The sequence below is a fragment of the Mizuhopecten yessoensis genome, unplaced genomic scaffold (assembly GCF_002113885.1).
Source record: "Mizuhopecten yessoensis strain PY_sf001 unplaced genomic scaffold, ASM211388v2 scaffold7213, whole genome shotgun sequence".
NCBI classification, from domain to species: Eukaryota; Metazoa; Mollusca; class Bivalvia; order Pectinida; family Pectinidae; genus Mizuhopecten; species Mizuhopecten yessoensis.
In genome coordinates, this window is record NW_018406936.1 from 96,155 (window position 1) to 116,026 (window position 19,872).

Sequence of the window (19,872 nt, forward strand, 5' to 3'; positions counted from 1 at the left end):
ACACCATGGCTTGATGTATTATACGAATAGAAGAGTATTGGACATCTCTAAAGAATCAGATATCATTACAGTTATGTTACTTGCAACCAGCCAATGTCTTTCTCAACTCCCTGCATACAACTGGTGCTGCCATTTAGGCGCACACAGCTAGCATTCAACAATTCCAGCACTGCCCAAACACGTTATCATTTACAGCTGTTTAGATTGGAACAACCGGAGTAAAGTATCAATGATACAACACACTGCCACGACGGGATTCGAACCCACGACCCTCACCGTTATCAATCATTTGGTGTTCCGTACATAGATGCTATCAACATCATTTGTACTTTGATTTTTCTGTTATCACTTATTAAGTTATCAGTAAAAAGACGCATATAACAACAGTTGTACTTCAGCCTTACTGTTATCAGTAATCGAGTGCTCAGTATAGGGATACCACTAAATCCTAGTGGTACCGTAGCTTGACTGTAATACAAGGTCGACACTGATGACTTTGATTAAGATTAATAAGGTCCTGATTTATAGAGTTCATCATAGGTACCTATATCGTAAGCACGTACAATACTTGTGGTGTGTTATCAATGATTGAAATAACGTTAAGCTATCATCTGTTTATGAATTAAGGAGTTTCAATGTCTGCCATAATAAACAATTGTTCACTGTGTGCGAGATTTGTTGTGATCGATATTCTGGATTGGACGGTATACATTAAGATGAGCAATACATTCGATGCCAAAAAGTTTACATTTCCGCATAAATAATTATTTATATAGATCGTTACACAACCGTTTGAAAGTCTAATTCCCTGGGGGCGGAGTCGGGCTAGGGGCAAATTCCTGAAACATAGTGTATTGCCATCTGTATTCGTTGTTTGATTCCGCTTGTTATTTTCATGAAACGATGACGATCTGGTATTTCGTTTCTATTCTTATACAGAAGGCAATACAAAGAAACAACCAAATATCAAACATAGAGATCAATGATCTTTATTTTTTTTTTAATAAACATCTACACAGAAATATGTATAAAATATAGGATACCTAGCTAAAATATAGTATCTGGTACATTGCTAGCTAATGAATCTAAAATAAGATGATACCCATGTATATTTCAATTTACTAGGTGGTAATCACAAACTTTTACATCAATTAATATGTTAAGCAATATACCGGTTAAAGATAAGGATCGGTTTAAAAAAAACAGGAATAAAAACATTCAATAGGAACACGCTTCGTCAAAGCCATACGGATAAAACCAAATTGTTATTAAATCTCACCCATAGCAGAAACTTTATTTTATGATAGCAGCAAACATTTTGCTTTGAGGTTAACGTAGAATAGACCGATAGATTGCATTCAAGTTTTCATTGTTTAATGCTAAATTACCTTGGAATCACATTCTGTATGACACGGCATATCTTATTAACGCATGCGACACTGAATATATTCTTTATCATACTATAGAAACCGAAAATTACCTCACATTTGCGATTATTTTAAAACATCTTATTTCGTAGAAATCTGAATTGGCGAAATCAAAAATACTGAGGAAACAACTTTACTGTAGAATACAAGTGATTGAGGGAAAATCTCGATTTTTTGGGGGTTCAAAAATGTGCATTGTTAAGCAAACAAAAGACAGTATATTTAACAATTATGTTTGAAGAACTCAAAATAAAGATTAATGAAAAAACGTCTGCGTTTCCCACCCTTAATTTTTAAAATCATAACTTATTCAAATAGTATTGTAAACCAATTACTGTATTCAATAAAACGATCCATAAACTATACACTTATAATACAGGGGTGTCACCTTAAAGTACAACCAAATCAAATACAGTCAAACTTCGTTATTACGATGTTGAACGTTAAATTAATCGTAGGTCCAAAGTCAATTTTTTTTCAAAAATGTGTTCATTGTTCTCAGTTGACATACGGAACTTCGCACATAGCCATAAAGGTCTTACAGCCACATGCTTAAGCATATCTCAGCATTTAAAAAAAAAAAACGTATTTCGAATTAAATCCTTACATTATCGAAACTGTGGTCATAGAATTCGTAATAACAAGTTTTTGTGTATGTATCTATAAATGAAAAATAAAATCTTTAAGTAGCAATACATTATTCGGTTATAGTTCACAAAATGTAAAAACAGTTGAAAATAAATATAGAAAGCAATTTTGATCCTGAATTTCATAGCAATAATTAAGTGGTTTATTTTTTACTAAAAAGTCGAACATTTGATAAAAAAATCAGAATATTTTACTAAACCTTAAACTCAAACCACAACCACAGAAACTGTAGCGTTAAATGATACTCAAAATGACTGAAAAGATAACATAATTTCAGATAAATTTCAATACAATTCTCTTTAAAAGAATTTAAAAAATGTAAAATACATGACACTATAAAACAGCTAAAATAATGGTATAATGTACATTCTAAAGTTAGTGACTAAAGACGTAGAGTCAAGTACGACTAGAGGACGTTGAAGATCACAGATTTAGAGTTATGCACCATGTTTTGTTTAATACGAGAACAAACAATCCCAAACAGTCGTCTTTTTGGTATAACCTGGCTCTTTAATCATTTAACCGTTCTCATGCTTAGACAAATATTCTGTGCTCAGACCAACCTCCTTGTAGCTTACTTACATCAAGTGACACGGTCAAAGAGTGTAGTGTAGACATGGAACACATTATTCTGTTTTAAGTCTCTCCTGAAATGATCAAAATAATGGGGAAAATCTGCAGTACTATTGATTTATCAACAGAACAACAAAACTCCGCTTGAGCCCAGAATCTGATCTTAAGCATAAGAAGGGTTTCATGAATACGGCCCCTATTCTTTTACCTCCAATTTATTATATTTAAATTCTTAAAATTCAATGACGTCACAAAATAACACTGTGACGTAGCTAACATTTCATCATTCTTTCGTGTATCATTACCAATCGTGCTGACATGGTGCAGTTTTGCATGTTTGCATAACGTAAATAGGGAAACAATTAAAAACAATCGAGCACACTAAAAAGCAAATGGTTAAACAAAGTTGTACAATTAGTTATCATATTTTGATAATGTATTAAACTGATAAGATCAATAACTACGAAGCTTCTCTAGAATATATAAAACATCTGTTTACATTGAAAATGTAAAATATCAGAACGTCACGTGTTTTCTCTATCAAGGGATACCTCATCAACCGTTTCAGTTGACCATGTTTTACAAATTTTGGAGTTGCCTAATTGCTCAAGAAAACATTCTAATGTTTTCAAAATTACAAAATATTATATTCGATGCCATTATTCTAGCATATTTTCATTCATCTCCTAAAGCATTTTTCTATAAATTCTTATTTGGTAGCGGGCAATCTAAAAAAAATAATAAATCACAACGTAAACAATTGCATTACATATTAAAACTGTATCGGCACTTGTTAATATATTTGCTGCAAAAATCAAGCTATAACAACATATGACGTATGTAAAACATTATGATATAACATAGTAATATTTGATCAGTTTATACGTTACATTTATCAGGGAACCTCGTTACTCCGGATGCCAGTTTAGAATAATTTTGTAGATACCTTCCTTACGATTTCATTAATGTCAAGAGATATTTCATTTTTATTCACCTAGACATTTCTTTTTATTCAGACAAACTGGTTGAATCAGAAATCCTATTCAATTAGTTACTGTACGAATTGGTATTTTTTTCTTGAAAGTTTCAAGCAAAATGTCCGGAATAAACGAAGTGTATATAACTATGAATCACAAAAGGCTATAAAACTATATATTTTCTATGAACTTTAACAAGGCCATTCAAAACCAACTTTATTTCAAAAAGAATAGTAATTCAAATGCTTGTGTATTTTAAATTTGTCCCCCCCCCGAGATTTTTCACACCTGACGTCATAATCACGAAAACGTTGTCCCCAGACTCTTCCATGGGTTACTGCATAACTATACACATATTTTTTCACAAATGTACAAAATAAAATTTGATATATTTTTATGCATAATTGATTATTTACAAATATGAACAAAATTTAGTTTATATTTTAATATACATCGTTACAAAAGTAGTGAAGAGATGTGTAAAATTAACAAAAGAAAACATTGAGAGTATTGCTACTATTATACAGTACAATATATATGGCACTGCAAGTTCCACACACCGACCACCGACAAAAAGCAATCCAGTCTGATTGAATTTTATTAATATGTCGTCATGCTGTTTTATATATATATATATATTGAATACCTATTGATCATGCTTGTAACAACGTATTTGTGGTGTATGAACTAACTGCCGAAATAGTACCGTATGTTGAAAGAAATCAATTGCGTCTCATTTACTGACTATAAAGGACTTTCCCTTCAGTCGCGTAATATTCGACTTAATTCAGCATCACTCTGACATAGCCTTTCCTTGTAAATCTGTATCCGGCTTGTTTATTATAAACCTGACTGACTTTTTATACAAAATCTGCTATACTGTACCCACCAAATATGATATCAGAGGAATTTTTATACTGATGACAAACCATGGTCTGTTTTAATGTGATTAAATTAGAAATATGAATGTAATCAACCGGAAGGGTCATCTTTGATGTATAAGGCAAGAAAGCAAAGATATTTACAAAGCATGACAGTACAGTTGTTAAAATCAATACAGCTTACAAATTAAATATATATAGTGCCTTTAGAAAGAAATGGTATGACGTCACTAATTCACAATGTCATTCCATTATTTACCGAGTACATGGTACCAAATATTTAGAATGCTACTTCTTTTATTCAAGACAATATGTCATAATACATAAATTAAACCTGGTTGAATTATATTTTACTCTATTACGAAGTTTCTCCTGGACATAATTCATTAATGACTCAATTCAGATCTCGTTTCCCCCTCTACTTGTTTACATTTGTTTGACTTTATCCTGCACTTTTGAAATTTCACTATTTTTGCCTCCAGCATGGCTCACAACATTTTGCGTTTTCTATGCATTAAATTAGATAATTTCGATAGAAAATATCTATAAACAACAGAATCATATAAAATGTACGTGCACATTTAAGAAGAAAATATACAACATATGATATGACAAAAATAAATAATATAATCTATACAAAAAAATGTTAACATTTCGTTTTCAAACGCTAAAGATTAATACAATAATTCACAAGAAATAAGACAGGTGAATATTTTGAAGAACTGAAATTATTCTGTTTTTTCTTCCAGATCTAATCGTATCGTTCACCGTTCTTTTAAGTCGAATGTATGACGGGAAATTTCAACTGATGTTTGGTAGGGTCAAGAAAGGTAGTCAAAATGCAACAGAAAGCACAGGAAAATCCTTCTGAATGCTGCTTCACTTTGTTTCTAAACATTTTCTTCAGGTTGATAAGTAAGACTTGTTTCGATGACTCGAGACATTTCGGTACATACATAAAAAAAATATTGTACAATCGCTTACAGCGTCACCGAAACGACATCGATTTTGTGGACACCTCGTACACATTTTACACCTTAATGTGCATACGCTTCACTGGTCATTTGTCTGATGAATGTGACAGTGTTCACACCGTACTAGACATCGAAACGTCTCATAGAAACTCTTATTGGTTGTGTAAACAGAATTTTTATAATGCTTTACTTTGTTGTTAAAACACTTAATTTTGGACAGTATGTGTCGCAGTTGTGATAGACATTTTTTTGCAAATGTGCTTGAATTCCTAAATAAGTTACATACAACTACAAATACAGAAGATCCCGTTCAACCTTAACTCGGAACAGTAACAAATTTATGATAAAATCAAACACTGTACTTTCTTTAATTGTTTGTACTTTTTTCAATATCCAAACACTACTTTTTACACATTGTTTTGTAATATATACACAGACCGTCATCACAGACGAGTCTTATCTTCTAACAAAGTTTCAAAGATACATAGACATTAAACATTCTACAGTACTTATCATACAAAGTTGCCATTTTTATAGTATGGACGGTTGTATCAGTCTTCACATCAGAAGTGTTCACAAACTTATATAAGATCAAGAATACAATGTTCAGAAAAAATATTTTCAATTAGACCTACATATAGATTAACTGGTTTCAAGAAAAAAGGATAAGAATCGTCTCAATTGACCTTTGCTTGTCCGGGCTATCTGTTTGTCTAAACTTAAGGATATGGAATGAAATTTTAGGATAACTTTGAATTTTTAACAAGAAACACTGTATCGTTTGATACAATTATTTTAGTTTGTAGCAGTCAAAAGTGTATCTGTACACTTGCATAGACAAAGTGCGCGCTGTGCATTGGTAATACTTTATATTTATCCCCTAACACTAAAACTATGCGTGGGTAAACACATCATATCATCAGTATCTGATCAAATCTTAGATATCATTTTGTACTTCACCGTAATATACGTACACACCTCATCTAAGATATGGTCAAGTTTCTCAAGACAATTATGGACGGAATAATGACAATTCACACTAAACACATATTAAACAATGCTGCTGACCAACATGATACACAACTGACAACCTTTACAACTGACTCTTATAAAATACTTTTTCTGTGTCAGAAATTGTTGCATCACAGGGAGCAACATAACCGTACGAGTCAACCTGAAATTGGATGGACGGCTTCAATTAGTACATGGCAACATTCTCAACTCAAAACACTTAATATTAATTCGAATAATTGGTATTTTAGCATACATTGAAATATTCTAGTGATATAAATTTACAACCCTGGTATCAAAGTAAAACATAAAATATTTTATCATAATGAAGTTACTGAAACAATGAATACCATGCAGATTGTGGCCATTATACATGAGCAGAGCATTTGCCTATTCCAACATTTAAGTCTTTTAAGCAATGTGATTTTGGCATCAAGAAACACTGAAGAGTTCTAGCTGGACGCATCTGTCACATGGTGCATTAAATTGTTTACCACATCTTGTATTTCTAGTGATTTGTGATTGGTTTTCAAAAACAACATAACGTATTGATGTTTAATACTCTGCCCATGTATAACAATTTCACAAAATTACTATTTAAACATTTAAAAAATACGTATTTTTGTTGATAACAAATAATAAAATGTTTGAAATGTATTTTTAACCATTTTTTAACGTTAAATTCGACAAAAAGTACTCCCACTACCATTTAAGCTTCCAATAAATCAAAGCGTCTAGCTATAGCGCAATACTAGCATTATGAGATATGTTTTTTCAAGGTAAGGATATTCTAACAACTTGCATTCCTTTGCACGCCATCTTTTATTTAGAGACCACCCTAGACAGGCTGTAAGTATAGGTAAGCCTGCATTAGATACCTACTTCTATACCTACAGTCACACAAGGCTTTTACATTGTCTGTCTTTGACTTTCTAAACCAGCACGATCGTAAAACAGAAGTGGTAAATAAAACGTTATCTTTCTAATAAGTTTGTCAGTGTGATAATTTTGATTTACCCTGCATTTTTTTCATAGATTAATATCAAATTTGTAAAAGACACCCAGTAAACCTCGTACCTTTACAAAATTTGAAAATTAACTAACTCGGGTTAGATAACCATGATAGCCAACCATCACTAGTTGAAGAACAACTATTTTCCCAATTAATATAAAATAAAATGAAAACGTAGGAATAAGAATAAATATATGTATATAATACTAACGTTGGCAACGTATTAATTTAATTTAAGGTTAAAAATGCAAAGGTGCATATGCAAGTGTGCATGTGTGAGACAAAGTGGACCCGATCTTGTGTGAAATAACTGTTGTAATAATGTCTGTAAATTGTTCAATTACGTTGTCTTTAGGGTCTATGTAATCAAATGGACTTGAGGAAGTCTACTATGTCTTGATCAAATGCGATCGTGTAGACTTGCTTAAGTCAATAAATATGGACTTAAAGGTTAATTATAAACATGATGACTGATGGCCAGTTTGGTATTACATGTGCAGTGCTGGATGTGCTCGTGATCTGCCAAACTTAATGATTCTGAATTATTTTATGCTTATAATTCGAAATTATTGAAATTTTGAATTAATTCAAATTTGTAATTCTTGACTGAGGTGCACAAAATAATATATGAAGTTAAGTTCCCTTTCTCAAAAGTTGTTTTATCGAAACCTATGAAGACATGGACCAAGTAGCATCATTATCACAGAAGGAATGCAGAAATAGTAAGACGCATACTCACAACATCACATTTAACTGTCTACTCCAGTTAAATCTTTGGAAATTTTCCATGTATATCTATGGAATTCCATGGAATTTATCCATGGACTCTTTCCATGGAGTATTGAAACCATTGATGTACAAATCCATGATGTAGTTCCAATACTCAATTGAATTATATGGCAATTTTCCATAGATTCCACAGCCAAGAAACCTCAAATTTCCCAAAGGATGGTCAATGCCAAATTTGTATAAAATCCCATAAATAGTACAGAAGATGTAGGATTATAAAGATTTAAACCTCAAATTCCCCTATTGTGCCACAACCCTCTGCACCCAGAGAAGCCACACCCTCCATTTATACAAAATTGAGCCCCTTGTGCCCAAGGATGATCCAGGCCAAATTTAGTCAAAATCCAAAAAGCTATTCAGGACTAGTACCGTTTTAAAGGACGCTGCGGTACGGCATAAGCTCACCATGGTCCTTTGGACCAGTCGAGCTTATAGAATTGATTATTTTAAAATTTACCTTGTACAATGGCTATCTGTGTATCCACAATCCCGTCCACTTCAGTTGTATATATCCCCATGTCACTGGGCAGGAACTTTGCAAACGTCAGTGTATAACTCCCTCCTGTGTGACTGGAAGATAACCAGGGTTTAACACTACCACTCAGACCAGCCTCCACAGTGGTACCCGTGACATATGGGATACCTCCCGGTTCTGTCAATGTCAGTTTAGTGGCCTTGTCATCAGCTGGACGGGTCAGTGTATGGGTAGTGTTACTCTGGACATACACAGGTGGGATGATGGTTTGACCTGTAAAATTCCAAGTAATGTAAATACAAACTTTTTCTATTTTACAACAATGATGCAACAAGGCAATTAAATCAATCTTGTTGACCAGAATGTTTTGTGGAGGGTCTTGTTGTACCCAGAGAAAACCAACATGCAAACGTGCAAACTTTTTCACATCTGATTGGGAAATCAAACCCCAGCCAAAACGGCTGAAACACACGTAAGTTACGCCAACAAATACTTGCCGTAAACCACACGCAATAAATCAATAAATATTCTAATTCAAAAGTCATGTAACTAACTAACAAAAAGAAACATGTCCAGTCAAATATTTCAAAAGTTGATAATAATCAATTATAATGCGATCAGCATTCTTATTCAAAACTCATATATTAAAGTAACCAATGAAACAGCAAGATGTCCTGCCAAGCCAAATATTTCGACATTAATACAAAATGACAAAACTTATTGTCGACGTTAATGAAATTATATTGACATGGTTACAAATTTCAAGTTATTAATGAAGTTGAGAACTGTGAAAACAGTATCATTAAAATCTGCCTCAACATTTCCTGTGATCCACCACTGCAATTTCATTGTGACGTGTCCCTTTTCAAAGGCATCGTTAACATGGCCATCCTGATTTTGATCACCAAGAACCCCCCTGCAACATCATCCCAAACTTCCTTTGTACAAACGTTGATAATTTTGTTTTGGACCAACGGTTTCTTGAATGAACCCTACTCTTCAATTACATTGTGACACACAGGGCAACGTTCGTCATGCTTTCCAAACAATCGACGTCGATGTCAAACCAATGCTTTGAATCTCAAATCATGCCTGCGATCAAGTCAGACGCTCCCGTGATACTAAACGGGCTTAACCTTATACGGGAAAGATAAAACCAGAGGATGCTGATAAAAAAGTTTTGAGCAGTAAATACAAATATAAGATTTTCGGTCAGAACGAAAAATCAATTAAAAAAATTTTTTTGCCGGTAAATGCAAATATATTTTTTTCAGTCGGAACGAATTTATTGGGTCCGCCAGGAAAGGGCAACAAACAATATTTTAATTTAGGCCTGACCTAGGAATTTTTTAGACCACTATTGCACATCTGCATATCACAGTGTATCACCATGTGAAATTTCAGAAATTTTGGCAATCTGGATCATGAGATAACCTCTGGAAACGTAAGTGCTGACGGATAAACGGACAAGTGGACAGGCGGATGAACTGACAGACACCATGATTACTATTCCGTCTTTGCGTATTGCAGAGTTATCTTCTCTTGGGAGCAGGTATTGATTGTTACGTCACTTGTTTGTGAGAGTAACGTCATCAATTTTTGAGAAAACGACGTAACTTTCTCGCACAAACCAATGACGTAACAATCAATACATGCTCCCAAGAGAAGATAACTCTGCAATACGCAAAAACGGAATAGGGTACCCTCATTAATGCGGGGCCCTAACAAGATGGCTGCCTGTCAGCATCTTGGTTTTCAGATCAGTCATAAAATTTGATATGCATAACTAAGAACCAAGTGAAATCAGATACTTTGAATTCCGGACAGTGTAGCTGACATGGGCGTCTATATCCTTACTTGAACAATTCCGTTGAGAGCCGTTATAAACGAATGCTGGAGTTATTTGGCTTTGTGGCTACATCTGATTCTATTGAACGGGACATCGCTAGACGCCAGCAGGTTCTACAACCATCGAAAGATCGAGGCTTGTTCTTCGAAATTTCGGATCTGTTGGCAGTATACAACCTACCCAGCGCACATGCTATCCTCGAAAACAGTATTCTGAAGTCGGCATGGAAGTTAAGCTTCGAATCTAGTATCAATAGGTATTGGACAGCTGCGCTGCACAGACAGGTCATTAGTACTTCAGTTCCTTAACTTATCTGAATTGTGAATGATTTAGGGTGGGGCTGATAATCACCCAGTGCTGGGATCAGTATCAACCGATCGTGGAGACATTGAAAGATTACCAACAACATTGCATCTTCTGACAGGGCCATATATGCTACAGAGCAATAGGAATGTGTTCAACCAGAACGCTATTGACTCAACCTGCCTACTGTGTCTAGAAAACATTACCTACTTGAGTCGCTCAATGAAATACGCATTCCATTCGTCAACGGACTGCCAAAAACACTTGGAGATATAACTGTGGATCTATCAATAGTGCTAGACTCCCCGAATGTTATACATAAAACATTTCGTTCTGATTGTGAATTCATAACCAGCAGGATGTGTCATGCCCTACATCTAAAGTGTCAAGGTATTTTGTCTATTCTTCCAACCAGTAAAAAGAAAGGGCTGGGCTGGGAAACCGACATTCAATCATAATTAACACTGTGTAGTTTGTCAAGGCCAGGCTATTAACTCATATAATATCTGACTGTATATAGACTTGCTCCTAAGGTTGTGTGTACATACATTGCATGCTGCATAGTGCATGTTTCGTGCCGTAGTGATTTTACCAACTCTTATAATCTGCATATATTAGCGAGTCAACACATAGACAGTATAGTATGCCTGGCTGATGGTCGCTTCGCGAATGATAATCAATTTTATGAACCTGTGATGTCATAGGGTGCTCCAATCAAACAAGGGACCGTCTACCACACAACAAGACAAGACAATGGTGTCGCTGATATAAGATGCAAGTATATATCGTTTTAATCAGAGACACATATTGTAAAATATATACTGTATCTCTGTTTTAATATATCACCTTCCTCCCATGGTCTTTCCCCCGCTCCAGCATCGAACCAGCGCTAGTTTATTTCAGTTTGACAGCTGTCTAAAGCAAATACTTACCAATAAGTGATGATATAACAAGTGCAACTGTGGTATAATGAGCAAAAGCCTATGTCCCTGTACAGTTGGTCACTAACGGAAGGGTTGGGGTGTGGGGGGATAAATGATAACTTTTTTTGTATAATATAATGACCCTGGGATGTACGGAACTTAAGAAGATTGTTAAATCCTTTAACCTATGTTGACCTCTGACATCCGACTTGCACTTAAAATTGACCTTTGACCTTATAACTGTTATTGAGAAAAATATTTGCACTGCTGGTCTTCAAAACATACCCAAGTATTATGACTCTAGTCCAAATGGTTATCAGGATATTATTGTTTGAAGTTTTTAACATATTTGACTCCAGTTACCTTAAAAGCAAGTAAAGATCATTTAAATGAGAAAACTTTATAGCACTCCATCCCAGGTAATTACTGGCCAAATATCATGCCCCTGGGCCATATGGAACTTGAGAAGAAGATTGTTTAAGCTTTTCACCCATGTTGATATTTGACCCCTGACTAGCATTTAAAGTGGACTTTCGACCTCATTACTGTAATTGAGAACAAGAGGCCCAATGGCCCTTACTAGCTCACCTGGTATTTTATTTTTTAATTTAAAACCTGCTGAGTACCATACAGATTTATCAAATGAGTACAAGAAACGTAGTTGCAAGAAGAACTACACATACCTCACATGCACTTTTTTATACCAATTAAACAAATTGGGTTTTTTCTGGTCAAAATCCTTCTATTAGTTGAAAAGAAGATTTTTAGAGATTTACCTATTTTCCCCCTATTTAGCCCCGCCCCTCTGCCCCCAGGGGGACCATACCCTTTGTTTATACAAAACTGAGAACCTTTTGGCCAATGATGTTCCAGACCAAATTTGGTCGAAATCCCCTGTGCCGTTCAGGACTAGTAGCGTTTTAAAAGAAAAAGTTGACGGACGATGGACGCCGGACGCTGCGCCATGGGCTAAGCTCACTTGGCCCTGGTAAAATATTTACACTGCTGGTCTACAAAACATACTCAAGTATCATGAATCTAGTATAAATGGTTCTTAGGATATTGTTGTTTAATTTCTTAACATATTTGACCCCAGTGACTTTGAAAGTAGGTCAAGATCATTCTTAACTAGAACACTGACAGGTCAGTAAGGGCTCCGTCTTGTGGCATATATCCCCCATAATCATCAAGAAGCAATCTGCCCATATAACTGAGCTTAACGTTTGACATTTGGACCTCAAAAAGCAAAATATCCATTTTACATGTACAATGATGTGAGTCTTGTTTCCTTCCACCTCCATATTTGCTGGGCTAACAGAAATGTAAATACTGGTGCAATACTCATTTGTTAGCTTTGATATGTTTTATTTCACCTTCAATAACCTTCTCCATCAAGAGCAAGGGTCACAGTCAGAAATTCACGTTGTCTTTGACCTTTGGACCCAAATGACCTTGATCTTTAACCCAGTGACCATGCTCTTTGGTCTCTTGACTTTTTTTCAACCAACTTTGCTTTTTAATAACATAAACAAATGTTCATCAGTAAAAAGATACAATAGTTGACCTTGACCCAGTGACCTTGACCTTAATTCAGTTGACTCATTGTTAAATTCCGACCAACTTTGCTTCATAATGCCATAACAAAATGTTCATCACAGAAAAGATATAAAATTTAACCTTCACCTTTGACCCAGTGACCTTGACTTTTGGTCAATTGATTCCTTGTTTAATTCTGAGCAACATTGTTTCAAAGTGTCATAACGAAATGTTCACCAGAGAAAAGTTACAAAATTTAACCTCTTCATTTGACCCAATGACCTTGACCATTAGTCAGTTGACTCCATGTTTAATTCTGACCAGCATTGCTTCATCATGTCATAACAAATTGTGCATTAGTGAAAAGCTAAAACAAGAGGCCCAATGGGCCTGCATCGCTCACCTGGTATTAATCTCACATTTGTAATCTTAAAAGTGGACTAAAATACAGCTACAGACAGAATATCAGTGTTTGATACATTATAACCTATTAAAAGATTTAAACATATGACGCCTGTGACCTTGAATGTCGAACAAGAACAATAGGTTGAAAGTGGACCAAGGTCATTCAGTCAGTCCCATGAGCCTTTTGGGTATTGAGGAGAAGTTGTTTGAAGATTTTAAGACATCTTACCCCTGTGACCTTGAAAAGGGTCAAGGTCATTCATTTCAACAAACTTGGTAGCCCTTTAGCCCAGCATGCTACAGGCCCAATACCAGTACCCTGGGCTTTTCGGTTATTGAGAAGAAGTTGTTTGAAGTTGTTTAAAGACATTTGACTCATTTGACCTTGAAAGTGGGTCAAGGTCATTCATTTGAACAAACCTGGTAGCCCTTCATCCCAGCATGCTACAGGCCCAATATCCGTACCCTGGGCATTTTGGTTATTAAGAGGAAGTTCTTAGAAGTTGTTTAAAGACATTTGACCCATTTAACCTTGAAAGTGGGTCAAGGTCATTCATTTGAACAAACTTGGTAGCCCTTCATCCCAGCATGCTACAGGCCCAATAGCCGTACCCTGGGCATTTTGGTTATTGAGAGGAAGTTCTTAGAAGTTGTTTCAAGACATTTGACCCCTGTGACCTTGAAAGTAGGTCAAGGTCATTCATGTGAACAGACTTGGTAGCCCTTTATCCCAGCATGCTACTTGCCAAATATCATCAGCCTAGGCCTTTTGGATATTGAGAAGAGGTTGTTTAAAGTAAAATATTGACGCCGGACGGACAGACGGACGAAGGACGCCGCACTACGGCATAAGCTCAATTGACCTTGACCTTTGACCCTGACCTCTGACCGGATGACTTCGGCAAAGCCTCGTGTTTGGCTACTTAGAAATTTTCCCCCTCAGGTTGAGATTCCCCTATCTCACCAACAAGGGGGTGAGCTATTCTATTAATATCGCTCAGATACAGGTCATATATTTTATTATTCCTGACCATGGTTTACAAAGGTAGCATTGTTGGAGGTCTGTGAGGTGACTTAACTGTCTTCTTACACAGAAGAGCTCTACACCCACAGGTATTGAAGGCTGTTTCATTATCCAGCAGCTTACAGGATCGAGTCTCCTTAATGTAGACACCACTAATCTGCTTGTATCAGGTACTTCTTGATAAACTGACACTTATCAAGGTATCATGTCCCCCCGTAATTGGGTTATCTGACTATCCAGACACCACTAATCTGTTTGTACCAGGTACTACTCAACAAACTGACACTTATCAAGGTATCATGCCCCCTGTAATTGGGTTATCTGACTATCCAGACACTACTAATCTGTTTGTACCGGGTACTACATGACAAACTGACACTTAGCAAGGTATCATGCCCCCTGTAATTGGGGTATCTGACTATCCAGACACCACTAATCTGTTTGTACCAGGTACTACTTTACAAACTGACACTTATCAAGGTATCATGCCCCCTGTAATTGGGCTATCCGATTATCCAGACACCACTAATCTGTTTGTACCGGGTACTACTTGACAAACTGACAATTATCAAGGTACAGTTGTGTGACCACACAACGCATCGAAAATACCGTTCGCACACCGTGCATACATCGTTCACACACTGTCCGCACATCATCCACAGATGGTACGCACAACTGTGCTATTTAACAATCGTTCGCCCCGTGGTGCGCTTTTCTACGCACAACTGTGCGATTCGGTACAATTTGTTGATCAATATTACGGAATGAAAAAAATACGGAAGGTTCGTATGGAATAATGTAAATTGTATATTTTACTGTAATTTCTCATCACAATAATTAAGATTATGTACAATTTTACAATGCGTGTTACACAGTGTTAAAGTGACCATTACCCTGTCAAGAATGGGTTTAGCTCCTAGGTAACAGAACAGGTAAATAACAATTTGATGAGTGACTGGAGTTTGACCTGGCCTGTGCCCGACACATAAAACTGCTATGTGATACCGTATGACCGTTATAAAACATAACTGGACCTTTTGCTATTTGCATTCGTTTTGGTCTATAGCTCCCCTTCATTTGGTTTTCACACTTTGGCGAGTTACGTAAGTGCTCCGGGCGGGGGGTAACTACGGTCCAAGTACAGGTACAAAGTGGCTATGTTTACCTGTATTGCCGAGACCGTGTTGTTATTTCACATGTGTCAATTTAGATTGTTTAAAAATCAACGAAAACACCGTTTCTTAATTAAAGAAAGTATAGACAGAAAGATAAGCTTATAGATATAGCTAGAATATAGAAACATACTAAATAATAAAGTTTGTGTTTAAACACATGCAACCGTAAATAATGTTGATGCATTCCTCAATTTACACCAACAATTTTGTATCGTTCGCACTTCGTGCACACATCGTTCACACATCGTGCGCACACCGCACATCGTGTAACGTTGTGCGATCCCACAACTGTAGCATGCACCCTGTAATGGGTTATCTGACTATCCAGACACCACTAATCTGGTTACCCTACCATCAAGACACAGCTTACTTGGTCGCCTCTCCACCCAGTCATCACAAATCCAGTTATCCAACCATCAAACAACAACAAGTAATATGGTTATCCAGCTATGCAGCTACTACTATTAAATCTGGGATTTCTGACCACATTGTTACCCAAATGAAACATATCTTTTAACATTTCTACCTTAATCGACAGTTTACTTCTCTTATCCTCAATGTAATATCTCTGTGTTATCACAGAATTCTAGCCAATCAGAGACAGCATACAAAAATATGCAACCCTCCAATAGAAGCACAAATCAATTTTGAACATTTTTACCAGCGAGGTACGGGGAAATATAATGATAGAAGCTGTAGCTTTTACACGCTGACATTAGCAACAGTATTCAACAGAAGTAATTTGACGCGGAGCAGTATGTCAAATACAAAGTCACAACTTTGATATGACATACAAAGCCATGCAAGTACATACCGTATACCGGGAAATGTTTGCCCTTTGACAGTAAAATTCATTTTTGCCCAAAATTAAATTTGTCCTTCACATTTAATTACAATCTATATTATGTTTTTTTTCTCTCACTTTAATGATCAATTCGCCTTAACTACAGAGGGCGAAAAAGGCGACCATTAAAAATCCATTTTCGCCAAAAACTAAATCCGCCCTTCACATTTAATGTTTTTAATGTATATATTGTTGTTAACATGTGTTTACTTTAATGATTAATTTGCCCTAACTACAGAGGGCGAAAAAGGTGATCATTAAAAATCAAATTTCGCCAAAAACTAAATTCAGCCTTCACATTTAATTTTTTTAATGTATATAATGTTGTTTACATGTGTTCATTTTCATGATCAATTTGCCCCAACTACGGAGGGCGAAAAAGGTGACCATTTAATTGCAGCGAAAACTTCCCGTTATACAGGACCTAAGTGGCTCATTCCAAATTTACATTTGACAGCAAAAACCTTTAATGAAGTCAACTTCAAATATAGAAAACAACTAGAAAATGTTTTAAATGTATTTATCATATGAATACTGTGTTATGCAGTGTCATAAAGCAATCACATAAATTATGTTTATGCAACGTGTGTAATATCACTCTGGAAATGACGTCACAATCGAATAGGAACAATCAATGTGACATCACGTCATTGTGAAGCAAACACAATTTTCATCGTTTCGGAGGACCAAGTGTAAAATATTCGTTTCAGATCACAATTTTACAGTTTTCTTTGTATTATAGAATCTGACACTCGTTTCCCTTCATTTTAGATTGATGATACTCGTTTTAGATTTTTCATGTTTGCAAGCCTCAAACTTGTATCAACTTACAAAGTCTAATCGAAATCAGTGAAAATATTGGTCGCAGTGGCCTATATTTGATATATTGGTGTAGTACTCTCACAGATGTACTGGGTAAGACTGAGATGACTTGCTGTTTTGAAGTCTGATTACTGTACTGATAACAGGTGAATGAATCTGTCATTCAGAGAAAATCATCACAATAAAACAGTTGTGATATTCTGAGAGTTTGTGAACTCTATACACCTGAACAGTGAACAGTGGCCATACCTGAATATAATTACAATTGCCCAACATGAATATTCCACGTATGGTTAATGTCATTTTGTTCTAATATCCATAAATGTAGTTTGATGATTTCTGGTATAGGGTTATGAAATTTCAGTATGAGACACGCCACCTTCCCAATGTACACAATTTAGGTGAAATAGCTAGGACATTATGCTTGGGACAAAGTTGATGGCGAACCAGTCAGTCATTTCCTTATCATATGTCCTGCCATAGACTTAGCATAGTTTCTGAGACATGATATGAAACATTTGGAGTGTCTGTTGTACGTTCTTTTAACAGCTATGGCAGGAGTTCCCATAGTAAAACCACCGACCTACAGCCAGTACCTGGTGACTGCCCCACGTAGGACTCAAACCCGCAACCCAGTGGTGGAGGGCTAGTGGTAGCTGAATGTCAGACGCCTCAACCACTTTGCAACCGCAGCCCCTGATATGCAACAATGATTTCCCCAACAAAATTATGATATGATGACGATACTGGCAATCCTAGTAAAGGTCAATATTCTGATTCATCATTGGCTTATTGGAGGACAACGTTGTATGGAAAATGAATCTCATGCCTCTGAATCTACTTTCATCTTTACATGAGAAATTCTGACAAAATAAATTTCAACAACAAATCGCATCAGGTTATCTTTTCCATTTACAGGAATCTCAAATGTAACAAATATACATTGCAAAACTCAGCCTTAATTTTATTATGAGCCCGATGATGTGAACATTTTCTTTAGGGAATTAACTTAATGACAGGTCTCACAATGAAGTAATTCAAGAAGTCTTTATTTAATAGAGTCTTCTGACAGCTATGCAATCTGGAAGCATATGTTTAATATAGGATTCCTTACTGTACACAACAATGAATTTTTCACATTTTCTGTAGGAAATCAAGATTTGCGTAGAGTAGAATTGACAGAAAATGTCGGTCGTTCATGTCTGTTATTTTAGCATTAGCCAAGCATCAAACCTTTTCCATATACCCCTCGGTCTACATCGTACCCCTCGGTCTACATCAAACTATATCTTACAATAATACCATATTATATACAAGAGGCCCAGAGGGCCTGTATCTCTCACCTGGATATCTAAGCAATCATGGCAAAATATTCTCCAAATGAGATCCAAGGGAATATGCCAGACCCCAAGGTCAATCCTTGTAGCATATCTGTATTAGATTTTTCATGCCCAGCATTTTTATTTCAATTCCCAAATGGTTGCTTGTAAAGCAAACTAATATTACATTAATTATTACCAAAATAAGAAAATAAATGTAAGCTTCCGCCACTGTCATCCAAATTACATGATTGTTTTAATAATGCCATAACAATCAAAGTCAATGCCCACTTATTTACTTACGTTCAGAAACAGGTAACTGTGTTGAAGTCCTTGCAGTTCCAGCGGAGTTAGAAGCAACGCAGGTGTAAGTTCCAGAATCTGTGATAAAGGCTTGGATGATGTTCAGAGATGGAGAGCCAGTGGTAACTCCAGAGAAATGAGCACCATCAATGCGGATTGGTAAGGTTCGACCATCGATGGTACGCTCCCAGGAGAAACTTGTCGCTGTTGCAGCTGTTGCAGCTGATGCAGCTGATGATGCAGAACATGGAATGGTGAAGGTAGTTCCTTCAGTGATGGCATAGGAGGTTTTGAGGATTTTTACGGTATAGGCATCTGTAATAAAAGAAGACATGGGTGATTATATGATACAAATAAATAGGATGTTTGAGGCTCACACTGTTTATACAAAATTGGTTCCCCTTCATCCAAGGATGCTTCAAACCAGATTTGGACAAAATCCTGTCATTTGTAAAGAAGAAGAAGGTATTTGAAGAATTTGCCATGTTTCTCCTATTGGGCCCATCCCTTCTGCCCCCAGGGGGGATAAATTCACTGTTTATACAATATTGAGTCCCTTTTGCCCAATATCATGCAGACCAAATTGGGAAGAAATTCCTTCA

The 19,872-nt window shown here is 35.9% G+C and overlaps 1 protein-coding gene across 1 annotated transcript; it reads right to left on the reverse strand.

The window, feature by feature from the left end:
• Positions 1-973: 973 nt before the first annotated feature.
• Positions 974-19,652, reverse strand: LOC110453263 (papilin-like). Its single transcript, XM_021502145.1, has 3 exons — positions 19,271-19,652; positions 8,750-9,040; positions 974-6,654 (listed from the first exon to the last, which is right to left on the reverse strand). Exons 1-3 carry the CDS (start codon positions 19,602-19,604, stop codon positions 6,650-6,652), a joined length of 630 nt encoding a protein of 209 aa, XP_021357820.1. The 5' UTR covers positions 19,605-19,652; the 3' UTR covers positions 974-6,649.
• Between the last annotated feature and the right edge of the window lie 220 nt (positions 19,653-19,872).

Excerpts from the sequence above, each read along its gene's own strand:
- LOC110453263 (XM_021502145.1), bottom strand. The coding sequence starts at position 19,604 with ATGTCTTCTTTTATTACAGATGCCTATACCGTAAAAATCCTCAAAACC. Across the intron at positions 9,041-19,270 it reads ACAGTTACCTGTTTCTGAAC|GTCAAACCATCATCCCACCT; the intron begins GTAAGTAAATAA and ends GGAATTTTACAG.